This window comes from Taurulus bubalis, assembly GCF_910589615.1.
Source record: "Taurulus bubalis genome assembly, chromosome: 11".
Classification (NCBI taxonomy): domain Eukaryota; kingdom Metazoa; phylum Chordata; class Actinopteri; order Perciformes; family Cottidae; genus Taurulus; species Taurulus bubalis.
This window is the reverse complement of record NC_136599.1, coordinates 16,309,276-16,331,230: the sequence shown is the minus strand read 5'-3', so window position 1 is coordinate 16,331,230 and position 21,955 is coordinate 16,309,276. Positions and strand designations below refer to the sequence as shown.

The 21,955-nt window shown below is 44.5% G+C and overlaps 1 protein-coding gene across 1 annotated transcript in view; it reads right to left on the bottom strand.

Annotated features, from left to right (window-relative positions):
- Positions 1–1,596: 1,596 nt before the first annotated feature.
- The window catches only part of rerea (arginine-glutamic acid dipeptide (RE) repeats a), a gene marked incomplete at its 5' end in the record, with an annotated part of 70,628 nt that continues 50,269 nt past the window's right edge, over positions 1,597–21,955 (bottom strand). The window contains 12 exons of the mRNA XM_079226719.1: positions 1,597–3,770; positions 3,873–4,053; positions 4,164–4,304; positions 5,024–5,747; positions 5,841–6,063; positions 6,671–8,067; positions 8,163–8,276; positions 8,374–8,535; positions 8,747–8,946; positions 9,480–9,572; positions 9,690–9,852; positions 19,279–19,359. Of these exons, the coding sequence (XP_079082845.1) occupies positions 3,737–3,770; positions 3,873–4,053; positions 4,164–4,304; positions 5,024–5,747; positions 5,841–6,063; positions 6,671–8,067; positions 8,163–8,276; positions 8,374–8,535; positions 8,747–8,946; positions 9,480–9,572; positions 9,690–9,852; positions 19,279–19,359 (3,513 nt within the window). The 3' untranslated portion in view covers positions 1,597–3,736. The remainder of the gene's footprint in view (positions 3,771–3,872; positions 4,054–4,163; positions 4,305–5,023; positions 5,748–5,840; positions 6,064–6,670; positions 8,068–8,162; positions 8,277–8,373; positions 8,536–8,746; positions 8,947–9,479; positions 9,573–9,689; positions 9,853–19,278; positions 19,360–21,955) is intronic.

The following is a 21,955-nucleotide window of genomic DNA, read 5'->3' as shown; positions in this document are numbered from 1 at the left end:
GCTGATTCATATACATATTCAGATGTTTGAAATGCAGGGACAACCCTCGTTTTAAATAAAAATACATCTATGCATATTTGAGATGAGCTCATTTGCATTTCAGATTTGTTTAATTACCTATATTTGCATGCATCACATTCCTACAGCTGTGCCCGATTTATTGAGTTTTTACTTCACTTCAAACAAGGCTGCTAGTTTTCTAAATGACTGAATTTTCAAATCTGAAGAGAGAACATGGAACCAATGACGATTCTGCACCCTAACTAATAAATAATGCTTGGAGAAAACTACACTTATAAAATGAATCTGGTATCATGTCTCCTGTATATTTAATTCAGACGATGGATGAGGACTACCACCAGCATCGCTCATCTAAACAGGGCAGCCACAGAGCTACCCGCTGAAGGAACAGCTACCTTCCGACTGAATGCACTAATAGCATGTCGGCTCCTGTCTGCCACTGAGCATCACTCTCTGCAGCAGAGCCAGCGGAGCGAAAGAAAAGACAGGAGGATGGCGGAGATGATGAGGCTATACGTCCGAAACCTGCTGCAACCGATACAACAACACTGCGAGAACAGCACAAGACATATTGCTATTCAGACAGAGAGAGCAGATGATTTTTTTCTAGACTATGTATCCTGTGTGCATGCCTGAGGGGTACACACAGTATTATGAAAGGGATTTGAGTTGACACAAGTCACAGTCGCTCCATCGCCGGTGTGGAGGAGGAGGAGGGGAGATGAATTATTCAACCAGCCGGTGCTGCTCGGCTCTGACGTCTTGTTGTGTCTTATGGGGAGGTGAAGTGAGCCGGCGACAACAGGCAGCTCCTCCTCGCAAGGCGGCAGTCACATGACAGCCCCAGGATGGAGCATCCAAGGAACCTTGATTTTCCCGAGGACAGGGCATCATTTCAGAGAGCAGCGGTAGAATAATAGCTCTCTCTCAAAATGACAGCCATCACTGCGGCACACCATCACAGATTGCTGGTCTATCACTCCCCCCACACGCAGGATGAAATGACAGCCCTGCCCCGCTGATAGCAAAGCATCTCAGCCTGAGTAAGTGTTCCTTCTGGCTTAGCCTGGCTTTGATGTTATTATACCGAAGCAGTGCAATATTCAGCTATGAGATTTACTACCTGCTGCTGGGGTGATCTCCTAAAGCTCAGTCTTTGTGAAACTGAGAAAATAGAAAGCTGAAATAAAAGAAGAATCAAATGCTTGATCTATTCTGTAACACATTTCAACCGTCAAGCAAAAACTACATTATTATTAAAAGAGCAAATGTAGGATAGAGTATTATCAAAACAGACCCAGCATCAGCTCCTCTGCTCAGCTTGAGAATTACATTTCAAATATGAAAACAAAAAACGGAGGGAATTGAGGGTGTTTTGTTTCTTTCTTTGCCATTCAGCGAACAAGCAGCGTAATTACAATTGTTTACTGTTGAAACAGGATTATTGTGTCTCACGGCTGATGGGATTTAGCCGTCTGCTCTACTCATACACAGCATACAAACACACGCATTGACAAATAAATAAATACGATGCATCAGAAGGCATAAAAAAACCAAGTCGTTTCTTGTGGTGTAACTTAGTCGTTTATTTTAATTCCACAAATTTTTCAAAAAAATTACAAAATACTCAAATGGAGAGAACACAGGACTCACAATTTTTCTTATTATTTCTACTTTTTGTTTACATTGTGTCATCCCATGGCGACTACTCATATATACAATAAGCTTCAAGATACCAGTATATATATAAATCTTAGCAGTCAGAATTTACATTCTGCTATTGCCGCTTTGAAACAAGAAGCTAAACCATTGACAACACTTAACATCAAAGGTTTTGGAGACACAAAAAGAGGGAGTAAAAGGCAAGGGAATCGTCAGGAAAACGAGGCGAAGATGAGGTGTACGTCGTCAGAAGAGAGACAGGAGGTGGGAGATGGCAAGACAAAATGACGGGTTCTGTTCAAAGACTTTTTTTTGGATATTTAAAAAGGGTGCATGAGTTTGATGTTGTTTGCAAGTGTTTAAATGTAAATTATAGTGCTCCAATGGAAGATATGGTCACTTTTAAATGAAAATACAGTTTCTTCATTTGGTTAAAAGAAAATTTAAAAAAGCCACAGTTGTCCAAATGTCCATGACGGTCAAACAGTCTTAGTGCATGGAACAAAAGTAGCACTCATCATGGCGAGAGCAAAACAATAAACAAAAACATGGACTTGTGTGCACTGGCATGACAGGTCAACACAACTTGTAACAGTGACACACACACACACACACACACACACACACACACACACACACACACACACACACACACACACACACACACACAGCTCCTGAGGCCCAGGAGTGTGTGTATCCCCAAAGAACCAAGGCATACAAAACAAAAACAGTGAGGAAAACACACAGCCGCTTGCACATCGTCGACCCTCCGTCTCCTGGCGGTCCCGTGTCGGCAGGCCCCCCTCTAGTGTCACAGTGAACATTATTACAGCCTAGCTGGAGGACGGCTCTGTCGGACACGAGTCCTGCAGCAGACATTTTGGTGACTAAACCAGGTGAAGAAACGAAGACAACCACAACACAACTAGCACCGAGTCACAACCATTCACACGTTTAAAACAATCCTGAAGTCCTGTTCGCCTCCTGATATTGTTGAACAAAGTTAAAATCCAGGTCCGGGTTATTCATTTGTTTTTTAAACTTGAAATTTCAAATTTCTTCAGTTCAGCCAAACATGTTTCTGGCATCCACATGTTTTAAAATCATAATTAAAATCATTCTCTGTAAAAACAAAAAATAACAATGAAGTGTTGCTCCAATGCGTCGACTTGAACATAGATTTTAAGAGAAAGGATAAAACCGATCGAGTGGAGCTCAAGGAAACTCTCTCAGTGCAAACGTGTGTTTTCTTTTTAATCCATGGTTTCAATACACTCCACAGAAACCATAGCGACTACTGTGTCTCCTCTTCAAGTGTTTCAAATCATTAACTCAACACGTTGAGTTTTACACATTCTGATAACCTGCTGTGAGACAGAGGTGTGTGATGAATGGATGTTGGTGTGACAGGTTTATGGTTTACATATTGTATGTATGTGGGACTAAATCTAACACAGTGACGTCAGAGGAACGTTACAACTGAACCACGACTCTCAGAAACTGCTCATATAATGCCATGGTGCTCCCCTCTGAAACAAGGGATAATGCTTCAAAACAATTATATCGGAGATTGAAACGACTTGGTTTGGAGTCCACACCTAGTAATAATAATAATTATAATAATAATTATATGTTTATATATACTATTTACAGACTCAAAAACGCCATGCTGTAGCTTTTTCTTAAAATTATGAAAAACCTCCAACAATGTATTAAAATAAATGTAGAGTTTAAGATAGCACTTGTTATTTTTCCATAAACGGCCTGACCGGTCTAATCTTTTTTTCTTGATAAGCACAGTGTCTTGTTCTAGCACCTACAAAAAAAAGGTCAGGGAAGCTTGTCATGCAGGAGTCTTGAGGACGTTGTCACTACTGGCTAAATACCAAAGAAAGTCAATGTCTTGAAAAACAATAATTAAAAAAAGTCCTTGATAGGAACAAAAAAACAAACAGAAGAATTTTCAGACGATCCACTTGGCATTTTCCGTTCTTCAAACTCTGTAACAACTTCCTGTGTCCTGCACCTGACAGTCGCTGCCTCCCTTGGCTGGTTACAGCTGCTTGTCGCTCTCCTTCTTCAGCCGGCTGAAACACAAACGACAACGTATTTAATATCTAGCCAATCGAAGGGACAGACACTCATTTGATCTAAATGTTATTTAGTCTAATTTATGCTGTTTATCTGACCTGTAGTAGTCCTCCTGTCCAGGCAGTGGTCCTCCGTGCATGTGATGGTGTCCGTGGAGCCACTGCTGCTCCATGGCCAGCCTCTGGAGTTCCGCAGACTGGGCATGCATAGCCTGAAGCTGGTGGGCTGCAGACATGGGCTGTGGCATCCCTCCTTGTAGTTCTCGTGGGTATGGAGTACCTGGAGGAGGCAAGAGCAAATGATTCGATCAGACGATCTGGCAGAGCTCGGATTGATAGATTAGATGCGATATTGCCGTTAATGAGAGATGATATTGGCAGAGAGCGCACCGAAAACCGGGTGGCGCAGCATCTCGTGTTCATGCGGCTGGCCGAGGAGAGCGTTGGGGATGGCGCCGTGCGGGTAAGGAAACCGAGCCAAGTGAGGTCCTGCTGCCATGGCGTCTATTGCCAGGGGATGGCCCCCTGAGCCTGGAGGACACACAAGACATTCACCACCTTCGGGGAGTCAGTTTCTTAGGTTCAGGGTACACTCATTTCACAACAGTGCATCACAGACCGTGCATGCCACAGGCAATAAAGACACACAGCTTAATATAATGTTACTCCTCTCAAGGTTGACCAAAAGAGTGCAGGGACGACCTTACTATATTTATCCACAGCAAAGCATCTGCTTGCTCTATCAGACATTTAATGAGGATATACTATGCTTTAAGGCAATCTCATATGTCACTGCTATGCGTTACTACAGAGACAATAAAAAAAAATTGTAATCTAGAAAAGATGGCTGGAGCATGATCATTAATTCAAAGTCCCTTCAATTCACTCTTCCCTGCTATGAGAGAAGTATCATATATCATATGTATAATTGTATGTATAGACAACTTGATTTCAAATTACAGCCCAGGATACTAAAACATATTTTAAACAGAAATTTCATTCAGAATAAGAAATGAATTGTGGGTAATGTAAAAAGTTACACTGACAAAATGCATCATAAGAGAAGACAACTAAAATCTCATCATTACTTCCGAATTGCAACCCTTATTAACACAACGGTCTGAATGTAGTTTTTACCACATTCCTAATATTTTGGAGCGCAACCCTTAATGTTGGTTATCAATTGATAATATATATATTTTAAGTGGTACAATGGCATTTGCATGCATGTATACAGGGCTTCTCTTTACCTTGGTGAAGAGGATCTTGCTGGTGGAGGTGGAGATGGGAGTGAATATGCGAGTGCTGGTGGTGGTGTGGCGTAACATTGAACATCTGCAGACGGGCGATGGGATCGTTGGCCATTGTGGCCATCCTCTCCGCATGGAGTCTCTCTGCAGCCAACCTCTCTGGGTAGCTCATTTCTGGCCGCAGCTGGGGCCCAGCAGCAAGGGCCAGCCGCTCACGCTCTAATGGGTTCAGGCCCGGATGGAAGGAGGCGAAAGGGTGATGGCCGGCCATGGGGGGCAACGAGATGGCCCCATGCCGGGCAAAGTGCTCCATGGGGTTTGTGGAAGGGTGAAGTGAGTCCATCTCTGGAGGCTTAACCTCAAAACCAGGTTTCATCCTTTCCCTCAGCTCCCTCTCCCGAATCTCCCTCTCACGCATCTCCCGTTCTCGTAGCTCGCGCTCCCGCATGGCCGGGTCTGCATTGTACAAGCCATGCATTTGATAGGCCAGCAGCGGGTCTGAAGGGTTGAGGGACACAAAGAACGGGTGGTTCCGATTGGTGGGGGACATGACGTGGGGTCGGGCGTACTCGCTGAGGGTGCGCAGAGCAGGGGTGTCCGGGCCGATGTACGGAGGCACAGCTGCGATAGTAGTGGGTGGGCCGTCATAGGGAGAACGCATGTGGCCGTGGGCAATCATCTGAGATTCACACATCCTGCTCTCATGGGCGGAACTGGAGGCTTTCTGTAAAGAGAGGAACGCCATGTTACGTGAGATTTAAAAATGCAAAAAAATGAACCACTGGCAGACAAAAGAGAGACAAACAAAACCACTCACCGCAGCTCGTTCTGCTTCCTTTTCTCGATCTCGCTCTCGATCCCGCTCTCGTTCCCTTTCTCTCTCTCTGTCCTTCTCTTCCCTTAGTTTCTGCTCCGCTTCCCTCTTGGCTTTCTCCAGAGCTTCTTCTCGCTTCTTGGCCAGTTTAGATGAAGCCAGTGGAGTGAAGTAGTAATCTGTCCTAGCACACGAGTTGTAACCCCGGTCTAGGTGCTTGTAGAACCTGTGGTCATGGTAAAGATAAAACATTCAATATTTACTTATTCAATATTAAAATAGAAGGTTGTTCCAATTCATGAATTAATTCTTGTTACAAACAAAACAAATTAGGCAAGAGAGACATTCATGTTTGATTCAGCCTGTTAAATGGCAGGATAATGTCCCATTAGAAGAAAAAACAGCTTATTTTATGAGCTTACGCTGGTCCATTATTTACAAGGAAACAAACTCCCTTGCCAATCACTTTTGCTGCGAAGTTGAACATGTATTAAAACCCTCATTGCGATTCATTGGCAGTCCGAGAGCCACTTAAGCACAAAGCAACTACATATACTATACTCATATTCAGATGCCTCAGTTCACTTAGCTCAGGGCTAATTGTGGCCTTGGATGGCTGTTTTGCTGAGGGCATTTGATTTGTTGCTAACATCAAAGCCTTCAAATCTGAAGGCAAAGACTCTTTGTTGCTGGATGTGTGTGAGCGCTAATCAGCATCCCCAGACAAGACAGTAAGCAGCTCAACAGACAACTGATAAATAACAGTTGTCCAGGTGTATGTTTTCCGCTTTTACGGAGAGTGTTTGTGTAGAAATCGGTGTTTGCAAACATACCGTGCTGACTGGCTGGCATGGCTGGGCGTATTGACAATGGTAGGCTCTGGGGAGGGGCTTCTCTGAGGGGGTGGAGGGCTCTCCGGCTCTTCCATCTCGTCCAGAGGCTCCTCTTTGATTTGTACAGGTGGGAGAACTGGGCCCGGGCCGGCACAAGTGACAGAGGCAGGCAGTGGCATGGAGATGGAGGAGGGTGGAGCGGAGGAAGATGGAGGCTGAATGCCAGGCATAGAGTTTGATGAGGAGGGGGGAGGGCCGGTTGGAGGTAGAACTGTATTGAAAGGATGAGACGAGAACGGTGGCTGCGGTGGCCCATTGGAGTGTGAGACTGCTGCGGAGGGTGGCAGCGGAGGAGCTGGGGGAGGTTGGTGGCTGGCTGATGGGGGGAGGCTCTGGGACTGAGTGAGAATTGGAGGCTGCGCTGGGGGAGGCTGAAGCTGCTGCCCCTGAGGCATGAGCTGTAGGGGAGGTGGATGTGCTAATGGAGGATGGTGTGTGGATAAAGAGCTGAGAGGCTTGAGGGCAGGAGGTGGCGGTAGGTTTGAAGGCATCTGAGGGAATGGAGGTGCTGATGCGTGCGGTGGGTGTTTGTGGGACTGTGGGTTGGGTATCTGAGGGATGGGTGTTGTTGGCGGGGGCTTGATGTGAGGCATGGACATCGGGGCTGGGGGAAGGGGCTGCTCTCTGGGAGGCTGGCCACACTGAGCCGATGACTGGGGTTGGGAAGGAGGAGTGTGCGGCCTTTGCTGTGACTGGACACACATTGGCAGGGGTGGGACCTGAGACTGACCCATTGGGAAGCCCTGAGGGGGTATGGAGAGAGGGTGAGGCAGAGGGTGAGGCATGTGTGAAGGGCCAGGCTGCAGTGGATGTGGCGAGGGAGGCATCGGCCCATGATGCGAGCTGGGTAATGATTGAGGTGTGACTAGGAGGCCAGGAGGCGGAGCCTGAGTCAAAGGTGAATGCGGGGAGGGTATCCTTTGAGGGTGGAGGGACGCTCCTGACTGGATAAGAGACATAGGGCTTGCCAGGGGCAGAGGCTGGGGAAGTAGAGGTGTGGAGGCTGCTGTGGGGGAGACCTGTGGGGGAAGTGAGGGGGCTGAGGTTGTAGGCGGAGGCAGTGCCGAGGAGACGGATGAGGTGCCTGGCTGACACTGGATGACTGGAGGGTGCTGGCTCTGTAGGAGCTGCTGCTGCTGCTGCTGCTGGGCAGACGAGTCTGAGTCGCTCTCATTGTCGCGGGGGCTGGGGATGCTTGGGGAGGAGCTCCGGTTGTCCTGGTCAATGTCTTTAGGATCGCTACTGAGCTCCTCGTTGATGCTGCGCCCATCAGAGCTCTCACCCTCACCCTCCCCTTCCCCGTCGCATTCTGAGGGCGAGTCTGGCCGACTCAGCTCCTGAGGGAAAGCAGGGAGAGAGGGATGAGTATCATAACACAAGTGCATTCCATTGAAACACATCCGAACAGAAAAAGAAAAGACCAAAGACTCACTTGTGTCTTGGACTTTTTGACGCTCGCCCTCTCAGGCTCCTCTGTGTCTGAAGATCCCTTCTCTCGCGGCCGTTTGGCACTCTTCATTGGTGAAGGAGCCTCCTCCTTAATCTTCTGTGGAGCCAAAAGGCAGCAGCCATTAAGGTACATTTTAACAGAGATATGTGCATAGGAAAAAAAAGAAGTTTCGAGCAGTATATTCTGCGTTTACCTTGCTGGGCTTCTTCATGGAGTCCGTCTTGCTGTCTGTGCTGTCAGTACTTGCTGCGCTGGGAGAGGTACGTCCGCTGGAGCGCAAGTCCTCGTTGGTAGGCGAGGTTCTGCCATCAGGACTGGCCGTCTGCTTCTTACGACCACTACGTAGCGTCGACATCTGATAATAACAAACAGTCAACATGAATCATGACTATTATGGACTGAAGATGGCCATACACCAAATTTCTGAAACAATGGTTGTCAAATCTCTTCCTGCACTACTAGTCTAGAGATGATAAGCTTTTTGCTTTGTGGTCCATCAAGGGATAACTTTGAGGCTATGATTCCTGAAGGTGAAAATAGAGAGAGATAAATGAAAGTGTGCGCACCGAGCCTCTGTTCCGTCGGGTCCTCATGCTATGCTTCCCACTGAGTCCATCCTCTTCCTCTTTGACAGGTTTGAACATAAATGGCGGCGGGTCCACGGGCTTCTCGATGGGGGGCAGCTCACCGTACTTCTTGAAGTGAATGCGGCAGTCTGTGCACAGCAAGATGTTCTCCCGACCCCCGTGGTGCCAGTCCTTGGAGGCTGAGGAAAGCCATTTACAGTTGTGAAATAGCACATTCTCACAGGCAGTAAGAAGTACACCCAACACACAGAAATTATCTCAGAACTACAATTATATTGTTGAATATAGAAAATAGAATTTAGTATCTTAGTAGTAGTAGATATTACTTTTCATGAATGACAATGTAGGACTCTGTCCTCCTCTAGATACTGTATTTACATTTTATAAGGTCTATATGGGTTAACAATGTAAAACAAAAGTTATTAGACACCCTAGTTGTGATGGCAGTAACCTAAGTGTGATCAGATGGGAGCCTGGCACTGGGAGCCAGCTGTGTGGATAGAGGGGTAGGGATAATGAGGTGGAGAGCGTGAGCACGCTGTGGGCTCATGTCTGATTTGATCAAATTAGTCCTGACGTCTTCTGATGGCCATCTGTCACACAGAGTGTCGGGTGTGTGCAGACCCGCACTGATCCTAATCAAGACAGGAATAGCAAAGCAAGTCCCTATGACCAGTATGAGTGACTGTAAATGTGGAAAGGGATGCCTTACTGGTAGTGAAACAGTGGCGGCAGGCGTAACCCTTCAGCTCCTGTTCGCTGTCTTCACTGTCAAAGTCATCTTCACTGGCTGAGCTGAGGTCCACTGGAAGAGAGAGAAAGAAAAAAACATTTCACATAAATCCCTCAAACACCAGAATATATCAGATCATCTCTCCGCCTTTGCTCTCTGGCTTCCACTGAAGAGGTCAAATATACGTACAGAACTCGCTGGAGGGGGGGCGTGAGGGAGCGTTGACAGGAGTTGAAGCGGTTCGCGTCTTGATGCGACGGAAGACGGGCTGGCGGCGGTGTCGGCGGTGGGCTCGACAACTGGCTGCCTCGGGGGTCTTCTTCCAATAGTAGTAGAAGGTAATAAGCTCTCCCTGAAATGACAAACAAAATAAATTCAGTTAGAACGGACAAATACATCGCAACACCACAAACAAGAGGAAGAATGCGGGGGAGGCATCGCTTTGACGGCAAAGAGGTGTCTGAATTAAAACAAATTAAAAAGGTAAATTTAGACAAGTTGTTGAAAAACTGGAAATAGTCACTGTGAAATATCTGCAGTTAGGTTGAATAAAATACGTGGAAAATACATATTAGCAGTCAGCGCAGTATTTCACAGTGAAAGGCCATTGAGTGGGCAAATCCATGCCAGGATTTGTCACTGGCCGGGCATGTTTATGCTGTGGCCCTGTCTGTTCCAGGATTAGACGAGGAGGCTCACTGAATGCAGGGATATTAGGATCAGTGCATTGGTGGCTGCCTGGGTGGCAGGAGCTTGAATGGGAACAAAAGAACATGTCAGGCAGAGCTTTGGCGCTACAAATAGGGAGTGAAATGGCTCTTCGCCCCTTCACTGGAAGAGTCAATTGAACTTTAATCAAACATTCGGAGGGGCGCGCTTGCCAGAGAGCGAGGCGGATAAATCCAGTGTACAAAAGGCCGCCAGGAAATCAATACCCAACTGAAACATTAACACATGCAATCATGGATCAGAAAGCACTTTGCTGATGCAGCGGGTGCATAATATTAACCGCAGCTTTCCGGCCACACTCATAACACACATGCTTTGAAAATTGGCGACAGGAGTCAGTCCCAATTATGTAGTTTCCTGTGGGGTTTTGCCCTTTTCTCCCTCACTTGTTAGCGGTCCTGCGTTGGCTCTATAACAAATTCATGAAGGTGCGATTGTTGAGCGAGCAGTAAGTCACCTGTAATCTTTACAGCCCAGAGGGCACCCGTCTACTGTCTGAGGTCTGTTAAACTGCTGTTCTACAAAGCTCCTGGGGTTTAATGGCTATCGATTGTTTTCCTTCAGCTGAGAAACTTGACATAAATTAGAAGTGCATTGCTCTCTAAAATGCATTAACAGCTTTTCAGCAACAATTTTACATCTTCTATCAAAATGTTCTAAAACAAACAATGGCAGGAAAGGATATGATGAAATGGTGGACAGTTGTACGTGGCTATGAAAAGCTTCTCACTCAACTCTTTAGACAATAAGAAACAATTAAATTGTTTCAAAGTGCAATATGCTGGTATTAACCAAAACATAAAGGTAACTGCAGCTTTAACTTTGTATCTCATGAAATACAAAACTACTTGAGGCTAATTGGTTTCTTTTTGTTTGCTGCAAGAAAACAAAGGTGAGGGATTGGCCACATGTGAGTATCTGACATTAAGGAACAAGTAAAGTCTTTCTCAATCACGGCTTTGATTGGCAGAAACAGCTAGACTCTGCAGGCGTAGGCTTGGTTAATAAGATCTCCCTTCATGTGGTTCTTAGGGGAATTTCATATCTACCAGTGGCTGTAGGACTCCGTCTTATCAGGCAAAGCAGTGTTGGGAACATTTACTGAGAGTGCCTGAGCGCAATGAAACCCTCTCAAATTTCAGGGTAAATTAAGGTGCTGCGCTGTGTTGTGGCAGAGCCAGCGCTCTAGAGTAAAACTGTCCCATGCCCCACAGCTTGTGTTGGAGCTTTTTAGACCTACAGACTGGTGCAGATGAGCACATCTGGAGTACTGGGAACGATTCCACATGTAGAAGAAGCTCAGTAGAGACAAATCAGTCGGAATCCTTTAAAATATAAAACAACGGTTGGATGAAGAAGGAAAGATTAACCATCTATCTTTGGAAAATGTAAAGTAAGTCATCTTATAATATAAAAAAAAAAAACGTGTCTATTGATATGCCAAGAACAGAGCAGCTAATGACATTAGATGATTATATCACCAAAAAAAACAAACATGTATTATGTTGCCATGTGTTTGAGCTTGTAAGAAAACTTTCTAGACGCTTCTTGTTCGCCTCCGTCTTCAGCCTGGCCGGCCACATGGGCAGGCAGGGCGCAGGTGCGAACTGAGGGAAGGCAGGCGTCCTGATGTGAAATCTAATTGAAATGTGCAGATCAAAAGTGTTGAGTGGTGCCGAGCGCTGGCTTTGCTCTGTGCTTAATGACGGTTCTCAGCAGTGCCTCTCGGCCTCCTCGCTGCAGGCTGACAACTACACGGCCTCAACAATAGCTTGGCAGACACAGGGAAAGGTCACCCCGCCTCTCCATCACTTACACTGTGTCAAGTACCATTACATTGGGCAGGGGCTAATGAAAACATTAGCCTGGGCTTTTGAATGAGAATTAACAGGTGCACTTATGAGCTAGTACAGCCAAAAGGGGAAAACAAAAAGGAGTTGAAAAGTTACTGCTGGTAAAAACTAAATGTGCCCTAGTCCTCCATTCAAATGTACACTACAAAAAGGCAGATGTTTTTGTAATGTTTGAAAATATATTTTTAGTTTAACAGTTTATGAGTCCAAATTCTGACTACAGTCACATTGCCAAAGGATTGCTGAAGATGGATGTCTCCAAGACATCACAGGCAAGACTTTCAGTGTGGAGTTATGATGTCTGTAGTTGAGGTGCAGTTGAACATGAACACGGCATGTGGTTGAGAGGCTTTGTGCTGTAAATTAATGTCAACGGGAGATTGACAGATTACTTCTCTCAGCCTGCCTGCACGTCAAATGTGGTTCCCCTGAAGTCACTTATGTACGATCTCTCACGTGGACTGTGCACTTTTCTCTTAAAAAGTCTCTTTGACATGCTGCCATATGGCATCAGCAACACTTTAACTTTCATTACCGTGAATTTATTCTCCACGATTACGTGTTTAGCCAGCGAGTTTGTATGTACTGATTGAGGCTTCAGAGGAAAGTCGGCACTTCTTCATGAAATGAAGATGACAGTCAAACGGAAAAACGTTCCAAGAACCTGAATTTAAAACAGTTCAATGGTATCTGCTAAATATTCATGGAAATACCTGAAATAGAAATCTAGATTGGCCCTGGCCTCCGCACCATCATTTCCCCCCCAGTGCTCTAAATCACTGCAGAGCGGTACAGAGTGTGCTGCCGCTCCGCACTACATGAGATAGTGACAACATAAGCTCAGTATTATAAGGCCTTTTAGACTGCTTCCATCTGCAGGAGCTTTCTGGCCAGTGGATTATCCGACAAGGAAAGGGCTTACCCCTCCTATCACGACACTCAGGGCTTCCATTCCAGTTATTGCCACTTAAAATGGACGTCTACATACATGCGCGTGCAAGAGGGAAATTGTTGAAGGGTTCAAGATTATGTAAAGCAATGTTTTCTTGTCACTCAACCATCCCTAAGAAACAAGTTCTTCATCATTTGTGCAAAGATTTGTGCTTCTATATATTGTAATTAAACATAAATTAGTTTAAAAATAACCTGAATATTAGCAATAGCTGAAAGTCCTTTGCTGGCACAAAAATACAGTTTTACAATGTATCTGTGTAGATATACAAATATATTAAATTTATCATTCAAATAAAATGAGATTTCATTAATGGTGAGTGCACTTTGGAAGAAGAGTCAACAGGTTTTGTAAAAAAAAAAAAAAAAAAAAAAAAGGAAAACCATCTTATGTTCCCGTTTGTGATACATAGACTGAATAAGGTTCTCTGTGAAACCTCTGTAGACTACGGTTCAACGGGTGGGAGTGCAGGTCGAGGCCGAGTGGGAGTGCGAGATCGTCCACTGGGCTCGGTGGTCCTGTGTGCGCGGGCAGGGCTGAGGGTGAGGGCTAAACTTGTGTATTTACACCCTCATCCCCTCTCAGGCCTAGGCCTGAACAGATGGTTTCTGTTTTTCCTGGCAGATTTGCGACAGAGCCACAAAAGGCCCCTGCTTTGACAGGAAGCCAAACGGTTAAGGCCGTTACTGGCAAGAGCAGAGGAAGGAGGAGAGAACAGGGGAGAGTTGAGGAGGGGGAGGGCCGAGAGGGAGCGAGAAAGAGCCAGTAGAGGATAACAATGGACAATCGACATTGAATCCAACCACAACCCTTCCTAAAAAAATATCTCTCTGCAAATAAAAATCTCTGCCTTAAAGTTAAGGCTGTTGAGCGGCAACGCGCAGGGAGCATGTGATTTCTGGGTTCTGCTGGCTGATAGCGAGTTGTGTAAACATCCATTAGTGCAGCATGAACCTGTGCTCCTCCTGCTTCCTCCACAGTCTGCAGCCGGAGGAGGGAGGACTGCTTCCTGATTCATTTCAGTAAGGTGAACGGGGGTTGCATTTCTCTTTGCTAAATCAAACCACGGTTTAATTATTATGCATGTGCTCGACCCCTGGACTTGGTCTTCTTCACCGGCCATGACAGGTTGTGCAGTGCATCATTTCAGTGAGTGGTTGGCTTTTCTATCATCCTCATGCAGACTGTAACTGTACGGGGTAACTTCGTACACGCCTATGTGGTTAAGCAGGTCAGATTCGTATTTGTGATGCATGCTGGGTAATATGCCATGTTTCTTTATCTCGAGTCTTGACATTATTGTTGCATCTTTAATGATTGTAATCTTTACATGATACAGATGACATAAACTATTCAGTCGTAAGTTGTCACAAAATATTCAGATAAAATATGAAAATCATTCCAGTAAAAGGTCTCAGGTGAATACCACGTAACATTTTAATGATTTAAACTTTAGACTTTAGAGTTGTGGCGACTGAATAGTGGAAGAACCTTGGCTGGTGGAGCAGAGTGCACGTGAAAAGGCGGTTAAATGGCCAGCCATTCCCTGCTGCGCGGCGCCTTTCTGCTGGAGAATGACTGAATAAGCTCTGCTTTCACAGGTCAGGGATGCACATGCTGAAGAATCAGCACTCGCGTTTTTCCTGCTGTAAGCGCTTTTGCCAATGAAAGCAGATTGGATGGCAACAGTGCCTTTTTGCTGGAGGGCCGATCCTGCATGTTCTGCTGATAAGCTAGTCTCCAAAAACCACAACATGAAGCTTACCAAAGAACTCAATTACACAGGGAGCTCTGGCTCTCCGTGCCCCGTCTATTAGGCAGAAAAAAGATTTTGCCCACACTCTGCCGCGCTAAATTGCCTGTGGTCTACTAAAAGAACATCAATACGTGCTGGTTGAGCTTCCATCAACCGACAGCGATTTCACTGCCTAAACAAGTTATATCATTTACCAAACACCAAAGCTGTTCCGTCACACTACTGACATCTGCTGCCAACTGGACCAGGCCCCTGTAGTTTGTAGCTGGTTTAATTAGTGTTTGAACCAAAGTATTTATAATCACAGTCATCCCCAAGGTTCTGGCTGCTGAGCTAAGGACATGGCAATGAATTCAATTTGACGTTTGTGCAGATTGTACCAGGGCAAACATCTGCTGCGAGGTTGTGTTGAGAACACTGTTCTCCTGTTGGCCATCCTGTAAATGACAGGGCCCGAGGAGGGGGGCAGCGAGCTCTCTTTTCTCAGAGAGAACAAGATGCTGCAAGAGCCGCCAAGCATATCGCCGCCTGGTTAGTCTGAGTGTCGACACAAGCAGGGCAGCGGTTTTTTTAAATCCAAAAAACGGCTCAGGTCAGCCATATGCCCATATTTCCTTAAAGTCATAAGCACGCTCTGCAGTCAGTGACTTTTGCGCTGTACTGTTGCTTCACCTGCCGCAGAGAAACGCTAACACAAGAGGCTTTGAAATAGAGACACATATGCTACTGAGAATAATTACTATATATAAAAAAAATAATTTTGTTTATGATTGGTGCTACTTGCCCAGCTGTCAAACAGTTTGCCATCGGAGGATACTTGTTTGACTTGTGATGTCAACAAAGACCAAAAACACACAGGGCTCCACCTTTGTTAGCTTTTTTTAAAAACACATAGTATCTGTTTTTCCCACCTGCCAAAACAAAGCCAGAACCAGCAGCATGAAAATGTTGCTATGAATCTTTTTTATGTTTTAATTCTTCTGGTCCTGTAACTTTGCATGACCTGCAGCTGATGTGTTGCTGTGATATGTGCTGCCTATTACTCAAACTGCAGTAGATTAATAAATAAACTTGTTTTAATATTTAAATTATTCACAAATTTGAAAAGGTAAGCCAAAAATACAATTAGTTAAGAGCGTTGGTGGCAATGCTAATTTTATGCCGGTACCTTTAATATTTAAACATGGAGTAAAGAGGAGCAGTCACAAGAGAATAACCTACAGGATGCAGGAATGGAGCCTCGAGGTAACAATAAACTGATAAACATTCATACATACAGACGCAGCTTTTGTTCTATGCTTATACATTGTTTTCCATTGCATCATCCGGCTTATAGATGCTCTGTGTTCTAATGTGAAACATGTTTATGATCCATAAATACATAACACTCCGATATGTGGCTATAAAGTAAATAAATTAGTAAATGTATAACCCTCTCGTTGGACCCAAAGGCACAAGCTGTACTGATTGTGACATGAACTGATTTTTCAGTGTTTTTCTGAATTCCCCAAATAGTTAAATACTATGTTTTTTTTTGCACTTTAATATATTCACATGTAATTTGCAAGTTACCTGCAGTACTTTATGCCACCAAGGAAATGGTTTGGGCTCAGCCCTGTATGGAAAGAAGCCAACACTTTCTAATTTGATCTAATATTTAACTGTCTGTTTGGTTGCACAGCAAACAGAAATAGAGCCGATGCAAATCTGTTTAGCAAATACTTTGTGTTGAAATCCTCTATGACCACGCTTTTATAAAAAAAAAACTCCAGTGAGAATATCAAGAGCAGAGTTATCCGTGAGCTGCCATTTCAGCATATTTAGTTGTTTAAACACTGGAAGCAGCAGGCTCATGTTCCATGACGTCCTCTTTTGAGTGAAGGAAATGGTGGCAGCAAAGCTAGTTGCAGACGGTCAGACGACACACCCACTTCCCCCTCTGGGCCTTTATGTGACTTTATATAAAGCATTCCTGAGTGCTAGTCAGGCCTGGTGTGTTTACACAGCACTGGGTGCTTGATACTGGGTGTTTGAGCCGCGCTGGCACTTCACGGGCAGCACGGCTAATAAGGGCTAGCAGGAGAACCAGTGAGAGGCAGACGCACCGCACTGGACCTCTGGATATCATCCCGAGGGCTTCATGCTCTCCTCTCCGGCTCTACAACAGTGGTCCGGCCAGGACTCAGGGCACTAACTGACTTATTTCTGTAACACGCGTCTTCTTTTTTTGATGATGGCTTGGCATGCAAGCCTGCTACTGGAGAGAATAGGAACATATTTGTTGTTTCACAGCAGCTAAAATATATTTTTGTTCCAGAGACAGGATTTGGGAATAAGCAGGGAGAAAATAAAATCAGCTTTCCTCGGCTATTGACAAGCTCAGATCAGTCTTACAGCACAAAAGCAAGTTCAATCATAAGCAAAGAGTTTATTTTTTCCCGTGCGATGACAACCCAGGCTGTTTAGTGTCTCTATTGAGCTAACGCCCCATATTACCCCTTCTCCTCTCATCACGGCTACCCCCCTAAGCTCTCCCAGTCATTTTCTTCTCTTTTCGTATGCTTAAAGGGTAGTTTATTTTCCATTTGTAGGGGGGAAATGAATCTCTCTCTGCTCTGTGGTAGTGGCAGGCCTGGATCCTGGAGGAGGTATATTACCTCTCCTGCCAAGTAGACTCCCCCTCCAGGTTGAATTACATTAATACCTCCTTTATAGCCAATCAACTGGACTCGTCGTATATATCAAAACCAGTGAAAATAATTGAAGAAACCTCTGTGAGGAAACTGTGTTCATACACTTTAATCCCTTATTCAAGAGGTTCAAATTGGTTTTGAGGAATAAAAAATGTAGCATAAAGGAGGTGACACTGAAGAGTTCTTAAGTAAAAATATAACATGATATTTAGGGCGTGTTTGAGAAGCAGGGCTGACACATCCTCCGCTCACAGCAGACAAGGAAATGAAGTAGCGGGAATTATGACAAACACCTTTAATATTTCTTTGATGTCTGTGTCAGCACTGTATCGGCACACTTCCAGCAGGAGCAGAAACAGCAAGGTCTGCACTGCTTTGTGAATCAAAATGCATATCTAAGAATAATTTAAAAACGAAGTCAAAGGTGTGGAGGACTTTGAAGCAACATGTGCACGTAGAACATGTTCCTGTTATTGCCAGTTATAGTATAGAGATACAAAATAAAGCACTTCCAAAGCTCTTAGAGTTTCCCTTGTGCAGATATAACGAGACAAATAAAGTAAAACGTTGTAAATCAGCTTAAAGACCAACAGCATAAAGTCTATGTGGTTGCTAAGTTTTGTTTTCAACATAATGGTCACATTTAATAAGGTTGACTGTTATTTTTTCATTGTTAGTTGTACAATGAAAAAGGTCACACAGTTGTGCAGTAATGATTAACATATTGACGCTTGCACACACTCACACTCAATTACAACAATTCCGTAAAGCACGGCACAATAAATCACTTTGTCTCCTTTAATCAAATATGTTGGTCAGTGATCTTAAAACCACCAAGAAAGAAGAGGCATAATGTGAGAACACACATTATAATGTAATGCTCAAAACAGTTAAAAGGTGCAATAATCTGTTTAACGTGAATAGAAGAGCACACATTTGGAAGCAAATTTCACTTTCAGGTCATTTACAATGACAGCAACGTATTAATATTTTCTGATACTGTTGAAGGTTTGTTGACACCGGCGATGACAGCAAACAAAGAAGCCTGTGGCTTCAGCAATGAAAGAAACATACAAGATGATTTACATCTTGAACTTAAAATCTTGATTCAAGCATGTGATGAAAAATTATTGATTACACCTTTAAGAGAAAGGCATGTATTCTCAATTTGTAACTAAAATATTTTCCTTTAAAAGCACAACTATTAGAGATTTCCTGTTTGTTGTCCACTTAAAGTTCTGATTGTAACCTGCTTTTTAATCCTCGTGGTAGCCATTATGCTGCACTTCAGAGGCAACTGAAAGTTTGTGAAAATGTAAAAAAAGAAAAAAAGAGAGCTGCTATAACACTTTAGCACAAACATAAAATAAAGCAGGCCGCCCTTCAGACCAGAGATGTGCTATAAACACAGTGGCTCACATCACATCTGCACAACTTGTTTACTACTTACTTACGAACAGAGGGTGCTAATTCATGTTCAGCGTGTCACTTCTAAGTAAGGTTTCAGTGGTCGTGTGTAAAGTACATTTAGCCTTTTCTCTTCTCAGGTATAACAATATGTATTGTTTTGTTCAGACAGCTTGAAAAGAGATCTGACAATACTGCGGCACAGTTGTTGGCAGGCAGCACTTACTTCTTATATTAAGTCATACTCAAAATATCACACCAACAATGTTTTACTGCTCCTGCTTTCCATTAGTTACAAACAAACCACACGCAGCTCGTTTTGTATAATCCAGTACTATTAAACAAATAACACACACAGAAAAAAAGTCCAACAGCATAGAGAGCTTACCGTTTCTTTGTTGGGCAGCAGCTCTTTTCGGATCCTGAAGAAGTTTTTGCCGAACTGTCTCAACCCTTTAATGAAGCGCTTCTGCAATTTTTCACAGAGAAGGAGAGAGAGAAAAAAGAGAGCAGTTAGTATCTGTGAAGTCAGCTAAACTGTAACCACATAAAGTTACAGGCTCACACCACGACAAAAAGCACTGCTTTCATTTAGCTAGTCTGTGGTTAGGGAGGTTTGATCTAGAAATCTCTGTCGTCGTTGAAACTCCGGAGAAAGCACAGCCAATGTCAAAAAAGCAAAACAAGAGAGGAAATGACAAGTAAGGCAGAGAGAGAGACGCTGGCCTTCTCATGTGGAGAGAAAATACAGTGGAAAAAATCTAATTTCATATGAGAGCATGGCTGACAGTGTCCATGTTGAATGTTTTGTTAGGGAATAGTGAAAAGTTTAAAGTCAAAGCCTTAACTTATGAGTTATGAGCAAGAAAATGCTCCACTGTGCATGGTGGTTGGTTTGCTATTTTTGTCTGAACATTTTGTCTATTTTAACAGCACAGAAAACATGACACAATTTTAAATCAACAAATATACCCTCGCATGAGTGAACGGAGATGCACGGCATGATGACAGAAATTGCTACTTCATAACACCGGATTCACTCCGACATGAAAACTCAACGTGATCACAGCACCTCACCCCCCAACGAGCACAAAAACAACACCAGAAACAAATAAATAGGAAAAAGATGAACCACCTAAATGCATTTCTTCTCCTTTAAGAGCCACAGAGCGCGAGCCATGAAAAAAAAGCGGAGGCTGAAAACATTCATAACCAGCGAAGCAGACAAACCAACATATTTTTACTTTCTTGTTCCAGAGGCGAACCCCGGTCCTCAGCGATCTCAGCCAGCCGTTTCCACCAAGTAACTCCAGCGAAAAGCAGGGAAAAGTCCTCCGGTAGCGCGGCACAAAATCTCTACGTCCAGCCACAGGTAAAGGAAGAATTAAGGGCAAAATCCACAATGTCTGCAACGGTACATTGCTTTTTTCTCTCTCCGCTTTTCTTTTACAAGCAAGAAATAGCTTGTCACTCTCTGCTCTTCCACTACAAAGGGGAAGGCTTTACATGTGATCTTTCTGCAAGAGAGCCTCTGGTTCGCAGCAGGCTGGAAAACCCGCAGTGGAGTCCTGGGCTCCATGTTCACGGTGCACATTTCAGCTCACTCTCGATGCTCTCACAGGCTCATGTCTCTGCCCCCACACAGGGGCTGCCAGGCCACTGGTGGTTATTACAACTACACCAAGGCGGCCGGATTCATTGGAACAGAGTCTGCAGCAGTCCTTTAAATGCATGCAGAGTTTTTGGGGTTGAGCGTGCGCGCACCGAGGCACAAACTCCACGAGCCGCCAGCCGGAGAGGGGAGGCAGGCTGAGAGGATGTGTGTGGAGAAAGGTCTCGGACATGGTGGAAGGAGACAAGAGAGAGGGAAAACTAGACATGGAGTACTGGGAGTTCAGTTTCCATGCCATGGACGTTACGTAACCAGAGATTGTTTACACACCACGGTTTTGGTGGGGAACAAACGCCAGATTTACAGAAGTAACACCGCCAGCTGCTAAACGCAACTATAGTTCAGGAGGGGAAATTACAGGCGAGCGAGACGGACGTATCTCAACAACAGGAATGGATGACTATTATCTCCATTACGCAAACAAACTCAATAGTCTCAAACTGTAGGGTTTAACAGTGTAATTGTGAGAACTAAATATTAAAGTATAAGTCTGCGTTAAACCAGACTAAATACTCAAACTTGGCCTGACCTAAAAGCTAGATGTAAAAGAGCTGACAGCTGAATGAAAATAGAAAAACTCATCCTCATCAGTGACATGATGCAGCAGTTAATTTGCATTAATCCCACCGAAGGTGTAGCGGGTGATTAGCCAGTAGATGGAGCCGTCTCCAACACAAGCTCTACCCCCCCACATCTTACACCCATCGCCAACCACTGGAGGGGTTCACAGCAGATTACCATTTAGACTGTCAGTCAAACTTACACAGAGCAACATATGACCACTGCAGAGGCTCAGATGATGACAAAACTATGTCATTAACACTTGAAATAATATCTTGTTTGTGTGCAAAATTTCAAGGAGGATGCAACAATATGTGAATCATCCTGGGTATGATACATTTCAATAATGTGTTTAATGTCTCTTTAGCAGCAGTGAGGTGAAAGTGCTGCATCTCGACTTGAGGTCGTGGATCTGCTGTGCTTTTTTATAGAAAAAGCCAGCGGAGGATGGAGAAATACTGAGTGTCAGCAGGAGAATTAAAGGTGAGTAAGTATTCTCAGAAGAGGAAGGCCTTCGATTTTTTTTTCAAGACGGAGGGTGATTCTGCTGACCGAATCGAGTGTGGTTTCACACCGAGGGACCGCACAGGAGAGGAGTCTGGATTGAGATTTCTTGCCTCGCAGTGACGGCAGGACTAGTCAATAATTAGACCTGCCCATGCAGCCTGTGCGTCTGTCCTAATTATGTCACCTTAATTATGTTCCCCGACTGTACTATTTACACAGTCTGTCCGTCCGTCTCCATAGAGGAGCTGTGTGCTTGCTCCCCCTCTTCTCCCCCCTCTCCCTCCTCCCTTCCGTTTTCTTTCTCTCGCTGGCTCCCTCCTCCCCT